Source organism: Oncorhynchus tshawytscha, linkage group LG20 (assembly GCF_018296145.1).
Source record: "Oncorhynchus tshawytscha isolate Ot180627B linkage group LG20, Otsh_v2.0, whole genome shotgun sequence".
NCBI classification, from domain to species: domain Eukaryota; kingdom Metazoa; phylum Chordata; class Actinopteri; order Salmoniformes; family Salmonidae; genus Oncorhynchus; species Oncorhynchus tshawytscha.
Window position 1 is genome coordinate 11,389,934 of NC_056448.1, and position 25,824 is coordinate 11,415,757.

The 25,824-nt window shown below is 44.1% G+C and overlaps 2 protein-coding genes across 2 annotated transcripts; one reads left to right on the forward strand and one right to left on the reverse strand.

The window, feature by feature from the left end:
• Positions 1-1,760: 1,760 nt before the first annotated feature.
• On the reverse strand, positions 1,761-2,852 carry LOC112219739 (alpha-1A adrenergic receptor). The gene has a single exon (XM_024381265.2). It carries the CDS (start codon positions 2,781-2,783, stop codon positions 1,761-1,763), a length of 1,023 nt encoding a protein of 340 aa, XP_024237033.1. The 5' UTR covers positions 2,784-2,852.
• A 683-nt stretch (positions 2,853-3,535) lies between these two features.
• On the forward strand, positions 3,536-24,887 carry LOC112219496 (palmitoyltransferase ZDHHC8B). The gene is made up of 10 exons (XM_024380793.2): positions 3,536-3,868; positions 19,508-19,629; positions 20,089-20,246; positions 20,856-21,028; positions 21,167-21,269; positions 21,392-21,483; positions 21,574-21,706; positions 21,835-21,949; positions 22,780-22,892; positions 23,234-24,887. The coding sequence occupies exons 1-10, from the start codon at positions 3,765-3,767 to the stop codon at positions 24,311-24,313; spliced, it is 2,193 nt and encodes a 730-aa protein (XP_024236561.1). The 5' UTR covers positions 3,536-3,764; the 3' UTR covers positions 24,314-24,887.
• Positions 24,888-25,824: the final 937 nt, after the last annotated feature.

Below are 25,824 nucleotides of genomic sequence, written 5' to 3' on the forward strand. Positions count from 1 at the left end.
ACCTCTGTGGAGATGGGAGAACCTTCCAGAAGGACAACCATCCCTGCAGCACTCCACCAATCAGGCCTTAATGGTAGAGTGGCCAGACGGAAGCCACTCCTCAGTAAAAGGCACATAACAGCCTGCATAGAGTTTTCCAAAAGGCACATAAAGACTCTCAGACCATGAAAAACAAGATTCTCTGGTCTGCTGAAACCAAGATTGAGCTCTTTGGCCTGAATACCAAGCATAACGTCTGTAGGAAACTTAGCACCACCCCTACGGTGAAGCATGCTGGTGGCAGCATCATGCTGTGGGGATCGAGGCAAAGATGAGCGGAGCAAAGTACAGAGAGATCCTTAATGAAAACCTGCTCCAGAGTGCTCAGGACCTCAGATGGTTTACCTTCCAACAGGACAACGACCCTAAGCACACAACCAAGACAACACAGGAGAGGCTTCAAGACAAGTCCCTGAATGTCCTTGAGTGGCCCAGCCAGAGCCCGGACTTGAACCAGATCGAACATCTCTGGAGAGAACTGAAAATAGCTGTGCAGCGACACTCCCCATCCAACCTGACAGAGCTTGAGAGGAATTGCAGAGAAGAATGGGAGAAACTCCCCAAATACAGGTGTACCAAGCTTGTACCGTCATACCCAAGAAGACTCGAGGCTGTAATCGCTGCCAAATGTTCTTCAACAAAGCACTGAGTAAATGGTCTGAATACCTATGTAAATGTGATATTTACGTAAGTATTCTGCTTTGTCATTATGGGGTATTGTGTGTAGATGGGGTGGGGGGGGATTTTATCAATTTTAGAATAAGGCTGTAACATAACAATGTGGAAAAAGTCAAAGGGGTCTGAATAATTTCAGAAGGCCCCACAGCACACAGCCTCATAGTACTGTTGACAATTAACAGACACCCCATTGTAGAGGGTTGTTCATACTTTGTTGTGTGCCTGTTGTTTTTGTTGGCATAATTACCCTTAATAGAGGATAATTGTGCCCCAGGGCTGGTTGTTGTCTCTGCAACTTAGCAATAATTGCTGAGATGCTTTTCTCCAATGACTCAGGCACGGGCCTTTGATTTTAATGTGCTGGAAACAAAACAATTAAAGTAGACTTGAATCCAGAGATGCAGCATTGATTTCCCAAGTTCATGAAGCACTTAAATCAAACTCGAAGTTGAAATGCTTGTTAACACAAACTTTATGTTAGATATTATAGCAAATCATTAACATCAAAGTAATGTGTGAGTATATATCTATAGTGTATTTTATGTAACTTAACATTCTACAGGGTTGACAACATTTCCATCATAAACACACTACTAATTGTCAGTCACCATCACTAGCTCGATCTGTCAGAGAGTCGTTGGAGTTCACTGATATTCACCCAGACGTGATGGTGTATATACTGAATTTGTGTCTACACTAGTATAACTACACTAATGAAATCATGGCCATATGCCAATCTAATTTCATTTATTTTCAGGCAACACAGATGTCCTAAAGACATCTGGGGCGGCAGGTAGCCTAGTGGTTAGAGTGTTGGACTAGTAACTGAAAGGTTGCAAGATCAACTCCCTGAGCTGACAAGGTTAAAAATATGTCATTCTACCCCTGAACAAGGCAGTTAACCCACTGTTCCTAGGCTGTCATTGAAAATAAGAATTTGTTCTTAACTGACTTGCCTAGTTAAATACAATTTTAAAAAGAGCAACAATTATACAAAGCACTTGATACCACTAAATAGAAAATGAGTGTATGACTATATCTAGCTACCCTCTGCAGGAGAAAGACAGTTTTTTTACTCCATAGAGGAAGATGTAGGGGATGATGCAGGTGTAAGAGGATCCGATGTAGCTGGCCAGCTCCAACACCAAGGAGGACGTGTGGATGTTGCTGGCCATCATCAGCAGCAGGTGGGTCACCCAGCACACCACAAACACAGTGGCCACAGCCACCACGCTCTTGGCTGCCCTCACCTGAGTACCTGAGCCTGGGCTGGGCTTAGCTGGAGGCTGAGAGGACCTCTTCAGATCGGGTGGAGCTCTGACTATGCTGTCCCCGATCTCGACCTGGTAGAGGGGGGAACTGATCGAGCTGTGTACAACTGAAGGTCCATTGTTAGGTAAAGAATTAGCTGTCCCCTTGTGATGGTCCGAAGTCAGGCCCTGGATACGTGCCTGGTGCCTTAGCAGAGTGATCACAATCTGGATGCTAGCAAACGCTATACCAGTGATGGGGAGGGCGTTAGCGAAGGTCAGATACAACGGCTCATAGGTCTGCCTTGCAGTTTGGGAGGGAAAGAGTTCTATACAGTCATCGTGGCTCTCATTACCACTCTCCAACCGGACAAAGAATAATTGTGGAACACTGAATACCACAGCCACTGTCCAGCTGCCAGCCAGGAGACAGGCTACGAGACGGAGGCTATCCAGCTGGATCGGAGCTCCTCCGCGTTTCAGAGAGCCCACCAGCTTCTGGTGCCAGAACACACTAATAAACAAGGTGGAGAAGACACTGCTGGTCTCTGACAGGTCAGAGCAGAACTGGACCACACAGCAGTAGGCTTCCCCCAGGAACCAGTAGCCAACAAAGTCAGCCATGGTATCGGGCAGGTCCACCAGGTAGTTGGTGATGAGGTTGGAGACGGCCAGGTTGATGAAGAGGACCTCATTGGTGCGGAGACTGGACTTGGGTCCGGGGAGAGAACGGAGACAAAGCCAGTTGTTCCCCAAGATCCCGAGCAGACACATCAGCCCTCGGATGAAGGCTTCGATCCACTCCGTTGCATCCATCACGCCTGGGGCATCTATCTATGTCTGAGCCTTATCTGGCTCAACATTTATAAGGGATGTTAATATCATGCTACAGCCAGGCCCAACCCCTCAACAAATCCTTAGAGACTTAACCTCACATTTGCCATACATATCTAGTCTTCAGTTCTTGGTCAGCACCAGAGACTGGGACCAGAAACCGGCCCTGGCATTTCAAACACACCGGACCATTTTTAATTGTTGAGGCCCCCATCAACAGCCAGATAATTAAAAATAAACAAGTTAGACAGGCCCACTGGGCTAAAAATGGACCAGCCCCTCTGGCATTTGCCCCAAATGCCAGATGGCCAGTTCGCCCCTGCCAGAGACTTGTAGTATCCCAATACAGAAGGGAAAAACCAAACTGAACTTGGATCACTGTAAAGGAGCAGAGTTTGAATAGCCTATGTTTATGTCGTTAGAATATTCAACATTTATACATTATATACTTTTATCTGTCACTATAGAGCAACATTATTGTCCATTTCTAATGACAGATCCATTTCCATGTTGAAGCAAATAACATTTGTAATCAAGAGTATGACTATGACATGAAATACGTTTTTTTTTATTGTAAAAATAATATTTAGCACTGAAAACATACACCACATTTGAGTCTATTCTGCTATAGTGTAGTTCACGTAAGTCCTCCTTTAAACGGAGTCCAACCAATAGACAGACTCCCGATGTTGTGTCCCAAAGCTACCTTTCCCCGGCGATAGCCCCACCTATCAAATCAAGAGCCGCTTCGCTGAGTTGGTGGTTGGTCGGGCCCAGTCTGTACGGTGGGATTTCCAAGACGGGCACAGCTCGTTGGACTTTTTGACCATGGATTTGTTGCATTTGATCCATGGAGACCCAGGACAGAACATAGTGGGAATACGTCGTATCATGTATCATGTATTGTATCTCGGTGTAATCGTTTCGCTGGAATAAACTGCTGATGTTTGTGGAAAGTACAGAATGCCCACCAGCGGCAGTGGAAGAATTAAAGCCAGCGCGTTTATTCCAGTGTCCACCGCTGCAGTCCTCCTCGTCGGGTCCACCACTTTATTCTTTGTCTTTACGTAAGTTGACGATATGCCTCCTTTTGAAAATGTAGTTTGACACCAGACACGAAAGTAGCCTACATTTTCGAAACTATTATATTCCATATCTAAAGTAGGCCTAGGCCAAGTCCACATATTTGAATTGCATATACTGTATATAGGCCTATGAAGTATCAGATCCAATGGGCATGCACAATTGCTCCAAACGGTAAAGTTGTCTCTAGGGAAAGGTTACGATAAAATAGGTCCTGTCGCTCACACACTGTGTAGAATAAGGGTCGTTTTTTAATTGATTTGGCATTTGAGTCCCTTGCCTTTGCAACCATGAAACACACTTGAAAATGACAAATAAACACAAATAATACACGTTTTGAACTGTTTATAAATGATAAAACATCATTAAAATCCTTCATACTGCAACCCTCTATGTTGATGCATTGTTTAAAGTACTTAAGAGCAGGCTTGTCACAGTAGTGGAGTTCTAGTGACATGTTTTTTGGAATTTGAATGCTAGAAAGTGAACAAAAGTAAGTCATATATTGTATAGATGAATCAAAACAAAGAAGGCTATTAAAATACCTATTATTTTACCGGTATAATGTGTGAGCCTCTGTTTTATGTCACTGGGGTTACCACCTTGAAAATAACTCATTACAAAGATCTACAAGAGCCTTGAGCATTCTCTCCAGTGGCAAACTCTTTTTCAGGGAGTGGTTTATATTAAAGGAAATTATTAGCTAATCACACCCTTTAAATATGTCATACATTTCAGGATTCCGTCAATTCATTCGGTGTCAAAATCCAAAGTGTCACTTTTCAATTTAACTAGGCAGTTAAGAACAAACGACGGGCCTAGGAACAGTGGGTTAACTGCCTTGTTCAGGGGCAGAACGACAGATTTTTTACCTCGTCAGCTCGGGATTCAATCTAGCAACCTTTCGGTTGTTTGGCCGTTCTTACCACTAGGCTACCTGCCCGACCCCAACTTGGGGTTAGTCCATTTAAATGAAGGGAAATATCATTGTGAGAAAAATGATTAATCATATCACTTTAGTACAGGATTGATGAACTTAGATTTGAGCATTGTGGCCTCCATTTCAGACAATCTTAATTTACCTCAAATGTCTCATTGGTGTTACCTTCATTGGTGTTACTACTCCTACAGATGTCACAACATTGTCATAAAGGTACACACTTTTTAAGATCATTAAGCTACCATATTAGTTGATTTAGAATGGGAAGATGTACCCAAATAAAATAAAGAAAAATTAAGTACATTTTGTCCAAAATGCCATGTCCAAGTTCCACTGTAATTCAAGAACGACCCATAAACATTTTAAGGCAAACTACACATTCTGAATTTAAGAACAGTGTTTTTTTGCCGTTCAATCTGACAGAAGTGAAATATGACACATATTTGTTGTTGAAAAAAGTCCCTTTTGTGAAATTCTGGTGTAGTTTTAATTACATATCAATATGCTATACTATTCATTAAACAGTTCAGCAATACTGTACCCAAAGCTCTCTATTAGTATTCACATGTCATTGCCTAATATCATGTTGATCCTCTTAATATAAGCTACTGTAGGCTATATGAATTTGGTATGGGGACTATGTGAGTTAAGAGGCTATTTAACTATTAGGCCTATGTCTAAGGCTGATTTTCTTGTTAGGCTAAACTCAAATGTTCGGATGATTAATGTGGTTCAGTGGTTGATATAACTGTGTCCTAATCCGGAAACGTCATTATATTATATTTGATTGTGACTCAAAATATAATGAACACAACCACACCTCTGAGTGTATGTGAACATGTGTTCCTAAATCCCTTTATCTTCTTCCAGAGGGCAATGATGCTTAGAGCTTAGAGTCAGGAGTCAGTTAGAAATCAGACTGGGTCGCCTAAAGCAACACAGGTTCCCACAGGTTCCCGAATCGTACTTGTGTTCTCAAAACAACATTTTAGTCATGTGAGAATCACTACCGTGAGTTGGGATACCAACAACAACATTTTCAACATTATCCACTAGATTGCTAATAGCGCCTGGGTGAATAGTCCCACTGTACTACCATACCACTACAAAGGCAAGCACAGCCGTGAGCTGCCCAGTGACACGAGCCTACCAGACGAGCTAAATAACTTCTATGCTCGCTTCGAGGCAAGTAACAATGAAACATGCATATGAGAGCATCAGCTGTTCCGGACGACTGTGTGACCAGGACGTGTACTCCGAGCATGCGCTGAAGTGTCTTCACTTGCCAGTCCCTGTCTGAGTCTGTAAAACCAACATATCTCAGGCAGACCACCATAGTCCCTGTGCCCAAGAACACTAAGGTAACCTGCCTAAATGACTACTGACCTGTAGCACTCACGTCTGTAGCCATGAAATGCTTTGAAAGGCTGGTCATGGCTCACATCAACACAATTATCCCAGAAACCTTAGACCCACTCCAATTTGCATCCCGCCCCAATAGATCCACAGATGAGGCAATCTCTATTGCACTCCACACTGCCCTTTCACACCTGGACAAAAGGAACACCTATGTGAGAATGCTATTCATTGACTACAGCTCAACATTCAACACCATAGTGCCCTCAAAACTCATCACTAAGCTTTGAGGGCACTATGGTGTGCAACTGGATCCTGGACTTCCTGACAGGCCGCCCCTAGGTGGTAAGGGTAGGTAACAACACATGCGCCATGCTGATCCTCAACACGGGGGCCCCTCAGGGGTGCATGCTCAGTCCCCTCCTGTACTCCCTGTTCACTCGTGCAAGGACAACAACCTCTCCCCCAACGTGATCAAGACAAAGGAGATGATTGTGGACTTACAGGAAAAGGAGGACTGAGCACGCCCCCATTGTCATCGACCGAGCTGTAGTGGAGTAGGTTGAGAGCGTCAAGTTCCTTGGCGTCCACATCACCAACAAACTACCATTGTCCAAGCACACCAAGACAGTCGTGAAAAGGGCACGACAAAACCTATTCCCCCGCAGGAGACTGAAAAGATTTGGTATGGGTCCTCAGATCCTCAAAAGGTTCTACAGCTGCACCATCGAGAGCATCCTGACAGGTTGCATCACTGCCTGGTACTACAGAGGGTAGTGCGTATGGCCCAGTACATCACTGGGGCCAAGCTTCCTTCCGTCCAGGACCTCTATACCAGGCGGTGTCAGAGGAAGGCCTTAAAAATTGTCAGTGAGTCCAGCCACCCTAGTCATAGACTGTTCTCTCTGCTACAACACGGAAAGTGGTACCGGAGCGCTAAGTTTAGGTCCAAGAGGCTTCTAAACAGCTTTTACCCCCAAGCCGCCATAAGACTCCTGAACATCTAATCAAATGGCTTCCCAGAGTATTTGCATCCCCCCCTTTTTACGCTGCTGCTACTCTCTGTTATTATCACTTTAATAACTCTACCTCAGTTACCTCGACTAACCGGTGCCCCCGTAAATTGACTCTGTACCGGTACCCTCCTGTATATAGCCTCGCTATTGTTATTTTACTGCTCTTTAATTATTTGTTACATTTATATCTTATTTTTTGTAGGTATTTTTCTTAACTGCGTTATTGGTTAAGGGCTCGTAAGTAAGCATTTCACTGTAAGGTCTACACGTGTTGTGTTCGGCACATGTGACTAATAAAGTTTGATTTGATTTGAACAGTACTTCTATACTGACCCCTGTAGACAAATATGTCCCAGTTTCCACATCTGTTGGTTTACCAGAAATTTTTCAAGTGGATCCTCTAGCAGATGAGAAGTTTCCGATTAGTATCCCGATCTTCTGATCGATGCCTCTTGATTCCCACATCTGTGGAACAAGGGCTGACTGAAGACTCGGGGCGAGCAGGGAGGAGTAAACTATCGATGACTTGTAAAGGGCAGAATCAACAACCTCTGCATCATCAAGACAGTCCATCGATGAGGAGGGGTTAACTATAGAAAGATGTTAACTTATGCTCACACTTACTGTTATGTAAATGGCAGCTGAAAAGTGCCTGGCCTTGGCCCTAAAGTCAAAGCATGTTCCCTGAGGCCATGGTCCAGTGTGATACCGGTGCCGGTCTGTGGAGATGGAAACAGAAAAGTCTGAGCCTTCTGGGTAAAACACTGGGGTAATTCTCAGGTGGGAACTTGGCATAAGTGTACTAGAGTTCATGCACTTCTGATTAACTGAAATATTTTAGAACGATATATCCTCAGTGACGTGATTATGCATTGATGTGAGGAAAGAGAAAGTGGGCCACAGTGGATTGAGTTGTAAATGTACTATACTGTACTGACTGGGTTGATTTGGACTAAAGCCACTGACTTGGCTGGGGGTTATCCAATGATTTGTGAGAGAGTCTGGAAAGAGTGATTTCATACTGACATCCTCCCTATTCTTTTACTCCCTGCTGTTCAAAGACAAGGAGCTTATGGACACTGGGCTTAAGAGAGATGTGTAATCCTCTATGGCTCTGTTAGGGTAGGATCTGAATCTTTAGCATGGAAGAGTCACAGTTTTCAGTCATTTTCATGTCATTGAACTGTTATATGTATCTTGTATCTGAAAGTGTCAACAGTGAATATAACAACTGAATATAAGAACTGACATGGCCATGCCTACTGCATACCCCCAATTCACATGCTGTTTGGAATGAGGAATTCTAGAATTCTTTATGGGAAATACAATACAATGAATCATCTGATAAGTGAATGCGTAAAAAAAAGTAAACTCATTCCATTTTACTGCAACTCTTGGCTGCTGATGTATCTGCTGCTGTTGAAGGTTAATTGCATCTCTTCACGTACGCTTGTTTATTGCGTTATTATCTTGGCGCCCCGCTGTTGTTGACTGATTCTGGGGATGTTTTTAATTGGGATTGTAAATCAGGAATTCTTAAAAGATGAGACAATAAACATTTGTCACAAATATTTTTCTTCATAATAACAACATTTGAAATACACGTATTTTAAACCAAAGTATCAGCTATCATACCATGTAAAGGAACAACCTCCTAATGAAAACATGTTTTCATAAAGTGCACCTAACTAGATTTATGTCAACTCCATCAGACACCATAAAAGGCATTTCATTTTTATATTTATTGTACAACAAGTGTTTAAAAGCCTTGATTGTTTCATTCTAACATTAGCTTATTCAAATATTTTGTTTTGTTTTAGAACACTGTATAATGCTCCAGGGCTAATTTCGTTAGCATTTTGGCATGTTTTTGTAGATTAAGAACTTAAAACAATGTTTATAAAGCAAACATTATGCTTTTTTTTTCTAGCACAGCAAAGTGTTCAATAGTTTAAGCATATATTTCAGGACAATGATTAGCAATCAGTGAGGAGTTGACAAGCAACTGCCCAAGGTGACAACAGATACTCAAAACAGAGTATGTAAATACAAACATTACTTAAAATATGGATGATACATTTGACAATCCCCAACAAAAACACAACGGCTTGATTGCAACCAACAGGCAGAATTTATATATAAACGCAACATGTAAAGTGTTAGCCCCATGTTTCATGAGCTGAAATAAAAGATCCCAGAAATTGTTCATAGGCAAAAAAAGTTGATTTCTCTCAAATTTTGTGCACAATTTTGTTTACATCCCTGTTAGTGAGCATTTCTCCTTTTCCAAGATAATCCATCGACTTGACAGGTGTGGCATATCTAGAAGCTGATTAAACAGCATGATCATGACACAGGTGCACCTTGTGCTGGGGAGAATAAAAGGTCACTCTAAAATGTGCAGATTTGTCACACAACACAATGCCAGACATGTCTCAAGACTTGAGGCAGCATGCAGTTGGCATGCTGACTGCAGGAATGTCCACCAGAGCTGTTGCCAGAGATTGTAATCTTAATTGATCTATCATAAACCACCTCCAACATCGTTTTAGAGAATTTGGCAGGACATCCAACCGGCCTCACAACCGTATGGCATTCTGTGAGCTAGCGGTTTGCTGATGTCAACGTTGTGAACAGAGTGTCCCATGGTGGCGGTGGGGTTATGGTATGGGCAGGCATAAGCTATGGACAACAAACACAATTGCATTTTATCGATGGCAATTTGAATGCACAGAGATACCGTGACGAGATCCTGAGGCCAATGTTCGTGCCATTCATCCACCGGCATCACCTCATGTTTCAGCATGATAATGCACGGTCCCATGTCGCAAGGATCTGTACACAATTCCTGGAATCTGTAAATGTCCTAGTTCTTCCACGGCCCAATGTCGCAAGGATCTGTACACAATTCCTGGAAGCTGAAAATGCCCCAGTTCTTCCATGGCCTGTATACTCACCAGACATGTCACCCATTGAGCATGTTTGGAACGACTTGTACGACAGCGTGTTCCAGTTCCCGCCAATATCTAGCAAATTCACACAGCCATTGAAGAGAAGTGGGACAATTTTCCACAGGCCACAATCAGCAGTCTGATCAACTCTATGAGAAGGAGATGCGTCGCGCTGCATGAGGAAAATGGTGGTCACACCAGATACTGACTGGTTTTCTGACCCACGCCCCTACTTTTAAAAAAAGGTATCTGTGATGAACAGATGCATATCTGTATTCCCAGTCATGTGAAGTCCATAGATTAAGCCCCATTTATTTATTTGAATTGACTGATTTCCTTATATGAACTGTAACTCTGTAAAATCTTTGAAATTGTTATATGCTGTGTTTACATGTTTGTTCAGTATAGAAGTAGTAGTATTAGAAGGCCTATATTTCATCAAAACGTTTCACATTAAATGCCAACATAGTATATGCCATTCAAAATACATTTAGGCTGTAAACTATATTTTCATTTGATTAAAAAAAGATACATTATATAACTCAATCACGATTTACTTGATTTAGTCACACAGTATGGACAGTCCAGGGATATTTTACCCTCGATCTTGATAAGAAATGACCATATCAGACACATTTTTTTTCAAAGGCAGTTGTATTTAATGGAATGACTAAAACAATAAGTAGGCTTCAACATTAGTTTTCCAATCATACAACAATGTTCGGTAAATTTCCACAGTCAATTTGCCGTGCTAAACAAGGACATACTTTATTTCAGTCGTACTGAATGATTGTCAAATAGATAAATCGCCCTTACTTTGCTCAAATAGCTAGATTAAAATGTTCTGATGATAAGAGGCTGAAATCATCTTGAAAAGTGTTGGTTGCGATCAGAACTAAAAGAACCCCTCGACATCCGTGTTATGGAGCGGTAAATCGATGCGTCAATTGGTGATAATCCATCAGTGTTTGCAATTGGCCCAACCCTTCTATCAGACGTTAGACAAAAATCTGACTGAGTTGATGTTTTACGGAGTTGACAAATTGCTTGTTTTTCTTCTTTATTCAAGTGCTATACTACATAGCAATGTTGTTTTTCTTCAGTTGCTATAACCTAATTAAAATGAACATATTTGAACCAAAAGTCATATTCTATGTTCATTTTTTAAATTTTTTAAATTTTATTTCACCTTTATTTAATGAGGTAAGCTAGTTGAGAACAAATTCTCATTTGCAACTGCGACCTGGCCAAGATAAAGCATAGCAATTCGACACATACAACAACACAGAGTTACACATGGAATAAACAAAACATAGTCAATAATACAGTAGAACAAAAGAAAACCAAAAGTCTATATACAGTGAGTGTAAAAGAGAGGTAAGATAAGGGAGTTAAGGCAATAAATAGGTCATAGTGGCGAAGTGATAGTAGTTAGTAGTTAATCTATAAAGTAGATGAAGTTGACAGGTTATGGTTGTGAGCATTTGATATCTACAATGTATTTTTAAAAGATGAAGAAGGGCTTCCTATAGCTGACCCAACACATTTTTTTTTACATTTATTTACGATTTTGAACAAATCTGACAGAGTTGACCAATGCTCTGGACAATTTTTTTTAGGAATCACAGTTTTGAGAAACATATTCCTTAAAGTCAGAGAGGGCTATTGCAAGAAACTACATGAGATCCTTTTTCAGTGAATATTCATTTTTAGCCCATTTTAAAAGTTGTAAACACTTTTGGGGGGAGTTTGAAATTGAGATCCTTTGTTCTGGTTTAGAATCATTATCACAACTTGCAGACTTGTTTTCGAGTTGCTGTGCGTTTTGTTGCCAACCTATTTTGCTACCTGACAACTTTACGGTTTTTACTTTTTAATTACCGTTTATATATATATATATTTTTTTCCTCAACTTTTTCACTCCGGACGCTTTATCTGGACACGATTCGTCAGGACCTCCAACAGCCGAAGCTAAGTAGTAACATTAACATGATGCCTTCTAATTGCAGTCGCTGTACTCGCCTTACTTTCACTTTAGCAGTGATAAATTCATGAACTTCTTTGAGGAAAAGATTATGATTATTAGAAAGCAAATTACGGACTCCTCTTTAAATCTGCGTATTCCTTCAAAGCTCAGTTGTCCTGAGTCTGCACAACTCTCCCAGGACCTAGGATCAAGAGAGACGCTCAAGTGTTTTAGTACTATATCTCTTGACACAATGATGAAAACAATCATGGCCTCTAAACCTTCAAGCTGCATACTGGACCTGTTCCAACTAAACTACTGAAAGAGCTGCTTCCTGTGCTTGGCCCTCCTATGTTGAACATAATAAACGGCTCTCTATCCACCTGATGTGTACCAAACTCACTAAAAGTGGCAGTAATTAAAGCCTCTCTTGAAAAAGCCAAACCTTGACCCAGAAAATATAAAAAACTATCGGCCTATATCGAATCTTCCATTCCTCTCAAAAATTTTTGAAAAGGCTGTTGCGCAGCAACTTACTGCCTTCCTGAAGACAAACAATGTATATGAAATGCTTCAGTCTGGTTTTAGACCCCATCATAGCACTGAGACGGCACTTGTGAAGGTGGTAAATTACATTTTAATGGCATCGGACCGAGGCTCTGCATCTGTCCTCGTGCTCCTAGACCTTAGTGCTGCTTTTGATACCATCAATCACCACATTCTTTTGGAGAGATTGGAAACCCAAATTGGTCTACACGGACAAGTTCTGGCCTGGTTTAGATCTTATCTGTCGGAAAGATATCAGTTTGTCTCTGTGAATGGTTTGTCCTCTGACAAATCAACTGTAAATTTCGGTGTTCCTCAAGGTTCCATTTTGGGACCACTATTGTTTTCACTATATATTTTACCTCTTGGGGATGTTATTCGAAAACATAATGTTAACTTTCACTGCTATGCGGATGACACACAGCTGTACATTTCAATGAAACATGGTGAAGCCCCAAAATTGCCCTTGCTAGAAGCATGTGTTTCAGACATAAGGAAGTGGATGGCTGCAGACTTTCTACTTTTAAACTCGGACAAAACAGAGATGCTTGTTCTAGGTCCCAAGAAACAAAGAGATCTTCTGTTGAATCTGACAATTAATCTTAATGGTTGTACAGTCGTCTCAAATAAAACTGTGAAGGACCTCGGCGTTACTCTGGACCCTGATCTCTCTTTTGAAGAACATATCAAGACCATTTCAAGGACAGCTTTTTTCCATCTACGTAACATTGCAAAAATCCGAAACTTTCTGATAAAGCACTAAATAAACTTCAGTTGGTGCCAAATACGGCTGCTAGAATCCTGACTAGAACCAAAAAAATTTATCATATTACTCCAGTGCTAGCCTCTCTACACTGGCTTCCTGTCAAAGCAAGAGCTGATTTCAAGGTTTTACTGCTAACCTACAAAGCATTACATGGGCTTGCTCCTACCTATCTCTCTGATTTGGTCCTGCCGTACATACCTACACGTACGCTACGGTCACAAGACGCAGGCCTCCTAATTGTCCCTAGAATTTCTAAGCAAACAGCTGGAGGCAGGGCTTTCTCCTATAGAGCTCCATTTTTATGGAACAGTCTGCCTACCCATGTCAGAGACGCAAACTCGGTCTCAACCTTTAAGTCCTTACTGAAGACTTATCTCTTCAGTGGGTCATATGAGTGTAGTCTGGCCCAGGAGTGGGAAGGTGAACGGAAAGGCTCTGGAGCAACGAACCGCCCTTGCTGTCTCTGCCTGGCCGGTTCCCCTCTTCCCACTGGGATTCTCTGCCTCTAACCCTATTACAGGGGCTGAGTCACTGGCTTACTGGGGCTCTCTCATGCTGTCCCTGGAAGGGGTGCGTCACCTGAGTGGGTTGATTCACTGATGTGGTCATCCTGTCTGGGTTGGCGCCCCCCCTTGGGTTGTGCCATGGCGGAGATCTTTGTGGGCTATACTCAGACTTGTCTCAGGATGGTAAGTTGGTGGTTGAAGATATCCCTCTAGTACATCCCTCTGGGGGTGTCCTCGGATGGGGCCACAGTGTCTCCTGACCCCTCCTGTCTCAGCCTCCAGTATTTATGCTGCAGTAGTTAATGTGTCTGGGGGCTAGGGTCAGTTTGTTATATCTGGAGTACCTCTCCTGTCCTATTCGGTGTCCTGTGTGAATCTAAGTGTGCGTTCTCTAATTCTCTCTCTCTCTTTCTCGGAGGACCTGAGCCCTAGGACCATGCCCCAGGACTACCTGACATGATGACTCCTTGCTGTCCCCAGTCCACCTGGCCGTGCTGCTGCTACAGTTTCAACTGTTCTGCCTTATTATTATTCGACCATGCTGGTCATTTATGAACATTTGAACATCTTGGCCATGTTCTGTTATAATCTTCACCCGGCACAGCCAGAAGAGGACTGGCCACCCCACATATGCTCTCTCTAATTCTCTCTTTCTTTCTCTCTCTCGGAGGACCTGAGCCCTAGGACCATGCCCCAGGACTACCTGACATGATGACTCCTTGCTGTCCCCAGTCCACCTGACTGTGCTGCTGCTCCAGTTTCAACTGTTCTGCCTTATTATTATACGACCATGCTGGTCATTTATGAACATTTGAACATCTTGGCCATGTTCTGTTATAATCTCCACCCGGCACAGCCAGAAAGCCTGGTTCCTCTCTAGGTTTCTTCCTAGGTTTAGGCCTTTCTAGGGAGTTTTTCCTAGCCACCGTGCTTCTACACCTGCATTGCTTGTGTTTGGGGTTTTAGGCTGGGTTTCTGTACAGCACTTTGAGATATCAGCTGATGTACGAAGGGCTATATAAATAAATTTGATTTGATTTCCTGGCACAGAGCTGACATGCAAATGAATAATATTATAAATATTTAGAAAATTCCAAAAACAAACAGTATTTTTTTTTGCTTAAATAATGTAACAAAATAATTTTTTCCCAAAGTATATATATATATATATTTTTTTTTCACAACTTCTGATAATCCCTGAGATTCTGTGTTGGTTTTTGCCATCAGATGATGGATGCTGCTGTATGTGGGTAGCATGATGTTGGCGGCCAGGCAGAGCCAGCAGTCTATCCCTGGTATTATATAATGAGAGTGAGTGGTCCGTTTCCATCAATGATCAATAGACTCGTATCTGCATTTGTAAAGAGAACTTCCACACTTCAATAGAACAAACCCCTAGAGCTCTACTGCTCCAGGACAAGTGGCTGTTATTGCAGGTTTGTCTGAAGATCGCCAACAAGAGACATAAAGAACATTCCCGAAAACGTTCCCACTGAGAGATGTCTCACGATGATAAAATAGACTATGTCTGAAGTTTCTATTCCATGGACAGCCATTCTTCAAAGATAAGGTCATGTTGAAACAGAGCGTTCCAGCCCAATCACACATGCTCGTTTGTTTGCCCTTTCACGTTGGCAGTAGCAGAAGAAATGGAATCTGTAGGGACAATATTTTGCTGTTACATCATATGTAGGCCTACATCACTGTTAGACAGCCTTTTACTCAGAGAAGGACTGTCTGTCTGCCTGTCTGCTCTGTCAGCAGGGACGATGTCTGTGTTTCTTTAAAAGCAGTGATGGACAGATGCCAGATTCTGTCGTTATCTCGACCAAATGCAACCCTACCTGGGTCCTTCTGAGGGAAAGGGACCTTGATTCGTCCTTGGTGCTATATGCTGCTGCAGGGAGTCCAAAGTGAATGTCAGTCAGACCTCGTGGTCTCTCAGGTTGTTACTTAGAGTATGTGCGTGTCAAAATAAAGTGCCCAAATGCAACCCCAGTCTGTTAGTATGGAGAGTAAAGCTCCAGCAGTTACTCTGATGTATCAAAGTCCACGACTCACAGACAAACTGACAAACTGGTCTCTGCAAGATTTAGGACACTTTTCAATATCTACACAAAAACCCCTCCTGTGAAGTTGTCAAGGGGGGGACCACTGAATGTAGGAACCTTTGGTCATCCTTCGCCTGACAAACAGCCGCGTTGCTGAGCTAAAACGGAAACGGTCATCTCAGCCTTCAGATTGTGTTTGTGCTACGTTGTTCTCTCTAAGTACTGTTACTGTGGACAATTCACAAAAGACATGCAAAGACCAGCAGTGGAAACACTACGAAATTGAACCATTACAAGCAAAGATTCCCTCAAGGGTGTTTCCTCATAACAATTTCCCCCGGCTAATGTCAAGATTTGATGTAGCTGAGATGCTACACAATTCTGTAAAGGAGAAGCCTTCTTGACCTTTTACTTCCTTCCTGAGTTAATTATGCAACCATGTGCAGAGGGGAGGATGTCAGATGTGATACACACCCATAGTGGGTCAGATATTTATAGAATAACACTCCTCCCCAAACAAACGGTTTATTTTATGCCCGCATACGCATCGATCCCTGGATACAATGATGTAATATGTACACATATGTCTCCTTTAAGTAGACATACATAGCTGATACTCAAGCCCGTAGTTTTAATAGTTCAAGGAAGCACTCTCTCCGAACCCTGTTATAACAGTGTTATGTGTTCATTCAGTGTTTGCTGAAGCTGAAGACAAGTCATACATTCCTAAGGGCTTATGATCGCATTTCATTCAGCATTTCTAACACTCATATTTTCTATCCATGAGATGTTTCTAGGAGCCATACACTGGAACCTAAGATGGCCCTTCGGCTGTCCCCCATAGAAGAACCCTTTTTCGGGTTCCAGGTAGAACCCTTTAGGGTTCCATGAAGAACCCTTCCCACAGAAGGTTCTTCAAAGGGTTCTCCTATGGGGACTGCCAAATAACCCTTTTAGAACCCTTTTTTTGTCCTGCGAGTGTAGTTGAGCCTCTCTAATGCTCTTCTGTGCTTGCTGCCGATGCGATAGACACTGGTAGTGATGACTAGCCTGCCCACTACTGTGCTTTACTCAGGCAGGGCAGTGTGCAGATTGGACAGCCTCAACAGCAGCTTACCCTTCTGGATGATTTAATACGGCTCTGCTGTCTGTTTCATTAGGCGCAAGGCAGGGGCTTGTCTGCCTGCACCGCCACACTGCAGCATAATGAACTCTCCCTGTGCTGTGCTCCAGATGGTCACAAACCAATGATGGGCCGGACGGCAAGGCCGCTCATGCAATGGCATCCACAGAAATAATCCCGTTGATAAGAAATCAGGCAGTCGCGGATCGACCCTCTTCTAGAGCGCTCCACCTTATCTGGTGTGTCCTCTACGCTCCGCACTCAGCCCAAATGAGTTTGACTGATTTCTGCTTATTTTGAACGCAATATCATTATCTTCCATATTGTGCTCATTTTGACAATTTTTTTTCTTGTGATAGATCCATTATTTGACAGATGGGTGAGGGGGAAGAGGATTTGACCATCTAAATAATGAGTTTTGAAAAGATAATCAGTGACAGTATACCTATTCCTAATTGCCTTTTTGTCTCCTTGTTTTCCCCACCACCCATTGGCCTTGCTGGTAGAGGAGGATGGTGAAAGTGTTGTGCAGATACATGAACACTACTCCAGACCATGCAGACTGACTGGGCTTGGTCCCTCATATTTAGTGCTGCCCCGCTGGCAGTTACCCCTGAATCAACCAACTTCATCCACATCCCCTATTTATACTGTAGAGTGGCTAGACGTGCAGGTACAGTATTGTACAGTATTCAGTGTACTGGGACAAGTACAGTATTCAGTGTACAGGGACAAGTACACTATTCAATATACTGGGACGAGTACAGTGTGGACTCTGGGTACTGTAGGGGTGCAGTATAATGCACTTATCCATGTAATCTAGCTCTCTTATGACAATTTAAGTACATCTCAAACATTAAAACATTTAGTGAAACTTTGCTTTCAGAGAGGACTTAAGATATAAATCCCCTCCACTGTTCTGTTCCCCTCATTAATCTGATTTACTCAGTAGTACAATTTAGTGTTAATGTTTCAATTAAGTAAATCCTTCAAGAGGAGCATTATTCTGACAGATCAGAACTGTACAGAACTGTATTGTATTTGCCTAGGAAGGCTGTTTGTCTGTAAAGGCAGGCGTGTCTGTTGTAGCTGTATAGGTAATGGAATATGTATGGTTTCCTTTATCCTAAAGGTATGGAATAGGTTCTGTTGGGCTGTGTGTTGTGCTGTGTGCTGCAGGCTGTAGGGTCTGTGTGCTTGTCGTCTGATGGGAGGATTCCACCATCGCGGGCTGGCAGAGTAGGCTGTAATCCAGAGTCCCTAATCCCTGGGATTATTGAGATTGCAGCTGGCATGGCATTACCAGGCATTCCTTTGGGGGTAACCACCCTTCCCCCACACTACCCCACTCTCCCCCATGCGCTCATCCTTACTGGGGCTGTTCTGTGGGGGTTGGGGGGCTTGCGCGAGGTTGGGCTGGGCTGGAGTTGGGGAAAGGAGACTCTTGACTCAAAATGTTGTCAATTTCACAGTGTTCACAGTCACGGTCAGTCTATTGGGGTTCACACATATATACATTCTGCCTTCGTCACCTCCTGACCCTTCACCTTTGCAACTGTGGGGAGACGGGTTTGGGTTGTGTGTGTGTGTGTGGGGGGGGGGGATCCACCCAGTATCTGTTTCACACTGATCACGGTCTTGTTACAGTCACTGTTACGGCCATGGTCACTAATACACAGTCTGCACTTCAAGGGTGAACCACACTTCTGCTGTTGTTGCCCCTAAACATCAAATACCGACAGGAAGTAGGAGCATTATGCCATTATGACATGATGCCAGTTGTGATAATGTAAGAGGTCCAATGCTGAAACCCGTTCTGCTGTAAAACTTTTCAAGTGAAGATAAAATCGCCACAGCAGCATGGCTTTGGACTCAATTCTATACAGATAAAAAACAATGATTGGATATTGTATAGACTCCTCATGCCGACCTTTAATCATTATAATCCACCGTGCCTTCCCCTGTGTCCCCGTCAGTAAACCTGATTACAGAGCCTTTATTTCATCTCACACTGTGGAGATATAATCATAGCATCCTCTCACCAAATCAAATTCTCCAGTTTTAACCACATTTGCATAATGACAGTGATGGTTGTGATGGTTTCTATAAGCCCTGTGGACATATCCAGAAAAAGCCATGAAGTTGGGCATCAATCTGAATTTAGCGTCGCCGAGTGTAGTTACATTTCCCTGCCGAGGAACCAAATCATTTAGACGATTCCTTTTGATTGATTCCTACACTTGAGCCTGAGGGAGATTTATACCCCTTTCAACCAATTCAACCTAGACATATTACGGTGCATGTTCTACGTCTATACTATGAGTGTAATGTGTGTGTATTGCAAAACTACTGTGTGTGTATTGTGAGTCCACTGTGCTTCAGGTCTCTTGTCTCTGTCCCAGGTGCCCGTGGCTGGCAGTGACTGTGTCAATCTACGTGCCACCATGCAGTGGCATCCTCTTCTTCTTTGTCTTGGCCAACTTCACCATGGCAACCTTTATGGATGCGGGTGTTCTCCCCACGGGTTAGTTACACTATAACTACTATATTATACACTATTGCCATCAAAGTCAACTCTGCACCTCGAAGCCAGTTCCACTGCATTTGTTCATTGTTCCCTTCTAACCAGGGACACCAGGTGGGTGCAATGAATTATCAGGTAGAACAGAAAACCTGCACTGGTCTATTCACTACTGTACACTATAGTGTAACTAAACAGGACAAACATTACAGGAGGTTGGCAGGCAGTTGTTCAATTCTATTGAATTATTATCTACTAGTTATAACATACTGGTCCATTTCATTACCATGACAATATATTGATAAGCTAGGCCAGGTTTATGTTAGTAATGTTAACTTTCTGCCTGAGAAGGAATTTGAAGAGAAAACATTGACATAAAAACAAGAATATCCTGTGTTACCCAATGCCCGGTGGTGTGCCGGTGACCTATAGTTCATGTCGAGCTGTGCGTTTGGGTTTCAGCTAATGAGGACGAGGACAAGGACGATGACTTCCGCGCCCCGCTCTACAAGAACGTGGACGTGAAGGGTGTCCAGGTCCGGATGAAGTGGTGTGCCTCCTGCCACTTCTACAGACCTCCACGATGCTCCCATTGCAGTGTCTGTGACCACTGTGTAGAGGTGGGAGGGATGGAGAGAGAGGGAGGGAAAGGGAGAACAAGCCAGGGCTGGCGGAGAGCGGGAGGGAGGGGTGGATAGGGGGAAGTTGTGGATGTGAGACAGGCTTGGGGGGGGGGTAGTGGTTGATGGTGGATGGTGGAGGGAGGAGGAAGGGCCTGAGGAGGGATCAATAGTGTGTGTGGCTGTAGGGTAATGGTGGGTGGGAGAAGATGATAGAGGGATAGAGGGGGAGGAAGGGAGAGATCACATTAATCAGGTTAATCCCTTTCCCCCGATCCTTAATGTCCCCGCAGCGGGGAGAGAGATGAGATTTGAAAATGGTTGGGACAATCTCTGTGTGTACACTGAGGTATATTTAGACAGCTCAGTGCCTATCAACACTTGGATGATATTTGACTTCTGTTGATAATGTCTCTCCACTGTCCAAGATTGATCAATCCCATGTGGATGGGGCTAGTTAGACCACTCCAGAATACTGTTTGTAGCATGGGATGCACAATGTTGGGACAGAGTCATGTAAAGTAGGCTACTACAGTGTGTTGTCATAATTCTCAGAGGGATTGAATGTTGTATCTAATGCTGTGTCTCATCGTGTCAAACCGCATGCAGGACTTTGACCACCACTGTCCCTGGGTGAACAACTGTATCGGGAGGCGGAACTACCGCTACTTCTTCCTGTTTCTCCTGTCACTCACGCTGCACATGGTGGGCGTGCTCTCCGGTGGCCTGCTCTACATCCTACACCATCTGGAAGACCTATGGAAGCTGCACTGTACTGTCACGTATCCTTCCTTGCACAAACTCTGTGTACTGTGTGCGTGTGCGTGTGTGTTCAAACAGTATGTGCAGTATGGTCATGGTAATTCATTTCTAAAGGTCCCTACAGAGAGTCCGTGAGTCTCCTTGACTGCTGTGTCTAGCCTGGTGGTGATGAGTGTATCAGGTCTGTTCTTCATTCCTGTCCTGGGCCTCACAGGGTTCCACCTCTACCTGGTGTCTAGGGGCCGAACCACCAATGAACAGGTCAGACGCCTCTATGTAGCTCATGTTTTTAAACGACTAGATAAAAGGATTCTGGAATACATGAGGCCGCCCTAGGTCGAGTCCTCACTTTAATGAGGAAACTGTTGCCCTCTTTTCCACAGGTCACTGGGAAGTTTCAAGGAGGGGTCAACCCTTTTACACAAGGTTGCTGTGGCAACTTGGAGTATCTCATATGCAGTCCCATTTCTCCAAAGTAAGAAGCATTTGACGTTTTTATGTAAACATCATGTTTATATAACGTATTGGAGCTCATTAGCTTATCTATTTGCTTGGACCATACCAGGTATACAGCGAGGCCCATTAAGAAATCAACAGTTCGCATCATTCCTCCATTCCTGAGACCAGAGACTGACAGACAGATACCAATTATCAAGGTTGAGGATAACGGCATCCAGTGTCATGATAACCAAAATAAAGTAAGTCTGTCCACCCCAAAATACCCTCAGAAGGGAACATCCCAGATTCACATAAAGCCTCCGTATTTAACTAACTTCATCAGCGGATCAGATATGTTTAACAGTAGTGCCTTCTCTTCCACTCTCAGCGCCCGTCCACTGACGGTATGGAAGAGCCAGACATCCGACGTCTGGACACCCCACCACCTCTGCCCCCCAAACCAGATCCCAACGTGCTGAGGAGACACCTAGCAACACTTGAAGGTAGGGTCACATGAGTAATCTGACAACCAGGGAGACAATACCTGTATTTATGCACCTCATATTATAGAGAACATGAGCAAATGATCATGAAGAAACTCCAAACGGTCCAGAAACCCCACAAGCTGTCACTCACTGCTCTCCTACTGCACCCTGGTGGCCACATTATTCAACAGAGAGGCAGCCATGGTTTTTGTTGCTGCTTGTGTCTTCGTTGGTTTTTCTTTGTTTGTTTACTTGTGGATTTCCAACCAAGTTTCACTCGTGATGAGCTACTGAATATTCGAGCCAGCCTGATTTAGAATGTAGTTTAGTGTTTGTAGTGAAGTTCGCAGTTCTTAGTTTACAGTGTAGGTAGAATACTTACCGCGTATGGATTTGTGTAAACTATGCTTCTACGTCTGTTGTCTGTATATCCTGTTTATCGTCTGTCTGTATATCCTGTTTATCGTCTGTCTGTATATCCTGTTTATCGTCTGTCTGTATATCCTGTTTATCGTCTGTCTGTATATCCTGTTTATCGTCTGTCTGTATATCCTGTTTATCGTCTGTCTGTATATCCTGTTTATCGTCTGTCTGTATATCCTGTTTATCGTCTGTCTGTATATCCTGTTAATTGTGGCAGCACCATTTAACCAAGTCAAATTCCTGTTTATGCAAATGTTTTGGCTAATTAAGGTGATTCTGAGGACAGACTTGCATTATATGTTAATGAGACACGTCACTGCCTCTCTCTGGATTAGTTCAGTCACAAATCCCAATAGACATTATGGTAATACATTTCACATTTAGTTAAATATTGATTTCCTTCTCCATCTGTGTTTGGATTACAGAGAGTGGTTTGCATCCCAAACCAGTGACCCCTTCCCCTGGACAGACCCTGCAGCAGCTCAGGCCATTACCGCAGTCCACATCTAAGGCACCCCCCCCCTCACCTGTCCATCAGGTCAGTCATATCATTCACAGCATTGACACCATTCAGATACACTGTGGATTTATCGTGCTGTGTTTTGAGCCGTTTCCACAGATCATGGTTGTGTGCTGTGTTTTGAGCCGTTTCCACAGATCATGGTTGTGTGCTGTGTTTTGAGCCATTTCCACAGATCATGGTTGTGTGCTGTGTTTTGAGCCGTTTCCACAGATCATGGTTGTGTGCTGTGTTTTGAGAGCTTTCTAACAGACTGGCCATGTGATTCTGTGTTCTGTCGACCCTCTAACAGACTGTTGTGGCTGTGTTGTGTTCTGAGAGCTCTCTGACAGTTGGTTATGTGTTGTGGTTGTGTCTAGGTGGCTGTGGCACCAGAGCAGCAAGGGGGCAGCAGTAGACGTCATGACCTGTCATCAGAACTCATCCTGGGCACATTGGACCAGCAGCTAGCCGTCCCATCCGGTCCCATGTCCGCTCCACTCCAGCTCAACTCTCTCACCCTCAACTCCCGCTCCCTCACCCTCAAACACGCCTATCGCCACCACAACAAGCTGCCGGTCTTGTACCCAGAGGGTCTGATCTCCCATCAGGTATCTCCGGGCTTGTTCCCCCCTCACAACCCCCTGTCCAACCGCAACAGCCTCTCCTATGACAGCCTGGTGAACTCAAGTGACGCCCACTACCTGGCCCAGCGAGGGGGACCCCCGCTTCATTACCACCCGCACTTCATGACCCTGGGACATGAAGGCAGTGTGCTGCAGCGGCCCCCTCCACACACCTACAGCCCTGTGTTCATGGGGGTCAGCAGGCAATCTCCCCAGCCCAGGGACACCTCACCCAGGGATCCCTCTCTACGGGACCTCACCCCTCAGGCCCTCACCTCCCGGGACCTCTCCCCTCAGGCCCTGATGCACAGGGACCTCTCCCAGCAAGCCTTGATCCACCGGGAGGCCTCTCCGGTCCGCTATGACAACCTCTCCAAGACCATCATGGTCTCCATTCAGGAGCGGCGGGAGATGGAGGAGAGGGACAGGATGCTGCGGATGCAGGCCAGGTCCCAGGCCCTGTACGGCTGCCCAGACATGGGGTTGTACGACATCCCCAGCAGATGCAGCCTCCCTGCAGACAGCATGCGCCTCCCAGGGTCACGCGGCCCCACCCCGCCCGCATACGGCTCCAGGGAGTTCCTGATGAGCACTGGCATTTTGGGGTACGGGGGTACGAGGTCGCCCCTCTCCAGCGCCTCGTCGTCCTCTCTGACCCGAGCACCCAGGACTTCCAGCTCCCCCCTGCAGAGCAGCAGCAGCCTGCAGAGTAAGGGTCGTTCCCCCTCCCCAGCCTACCTCCCCCCAAACAGGCAGGCCCAGCCCTCATCCTCCTCCTCCTCCACACTGCCCAGCACCCTTTCCTCTGCCTCTCCCCCAGATGCCCCCCCATAACGCCCCTTACTCACCAATGCCATGGAGGGAAAGCACTCAGCACCCTTGGGTGCCCCTAAATAGGAACTATTGAGTCTTCCTGGAGGGTGTATGCAGCCAACCACACTACTCTGCAGTGTTAGCCTGTATATCCACAACTTCCCAGCACTGTGTAAGTGTGTCTGTGTGGGTTGTCAGTGTGTGGGAGGGTGTGGGAGTTGAGAGGACATCAACATGCAGTCATGGGAATCGTTTTGTACAGATATTTGCACTTGGACCTCTCGGTAGACAAGGGTGTGTGTTGAATATAGAGTGAGTGATAACCAACAGCATATGCAGAGATCTCAGGACAGTGGCCAATTAGCAGACAGTTGTGCCTCTTTATGCAGTCGGAGGAATCAATGAACTCAACTAGAACAGCAGACATGTACAGAGGACAGATCTTTTATTGTTGGTTTATGTGTTTTGATAATGCTTTTGAGAAAGAATGTTATGTGATGATGATGGGACATTCTATTATTCTGCGTCTATAGAAATCATGCTTTAGTCATATTTTGTGGTTGTTTTGACAAATAAAAAAAGTCACTGTTTTGTTCCCTTTTCTGTTATAAGCTGTTGTCATTCCGTTATTTATGATCTGTTCTTGTTATGCGTTCTTGCCACCAGCTTCATGTCCACATCCCGTTTCAAATCGAACCCTAGGCTCATCCACAACCATAAAGCCTGTCGCATTCTTCCCAAGCGAAGCAGTTTGCGCATTTATGATGATTACATTTGGTAACGTTTTAGTTCGTTCGGGTGTTCAGCTGTTTTTTTCCCCCGGCTGTTCGCGCACAAATGTTTTTCTTAAGGCAAGTCGAAGTCCGGCAGCCGAAGTCTACGCCCCTTCATCGGTGATTGGTCAACAGTACTACTCCTAGTAAGAGTGGGAACTATGGGCGGGATTGTTTGTTGTCATTCAACTTTGAGACGACTTGAGAAATACCCAAATATCTTAGTTAGATGGTAAACTGTGCGACTAAGACCTCCTCGGTCGAAAACATCCAAATGAATGACATGTTTCTTGATTTATCTTAGATTCATTCTTAATATTTTAAGGAAGTGTATACTGGCTATGTTGTTGCTACGGGGTCTCAAGAGGACAAACAGTAATTTTGCTACTTTTATCGTTTTTCAATCGAAGTAGAAGTATGTGAGGCAGTAAGAAGTATGTGTAAGAAGTATGTGAGGCAAAGAGGTTCACTTCGCCTAGCCGGGTTCTGCTAGGAGCAAACCGAGCCTAGTATGGGGCGCCTTAACCTAATAACACTAGCTTCCAGTCCACATCCCAGTTCAACTCTAACTCTAACCTTTAAACACAACCCTAACCCATAACCTTGGTTTAGCTTACTTTTATCCAAGATGTCTCTTCTGACCTACAAGGTACTGAAGCTTGGCTCCACCTGGGTCCCGCTTTGACACAAGGTGCAGGAACTGAGCTCAGGTCAGCTTTCGTTCAGAATAGTATGAGGAAATGGTACCCCCTAGTGGAC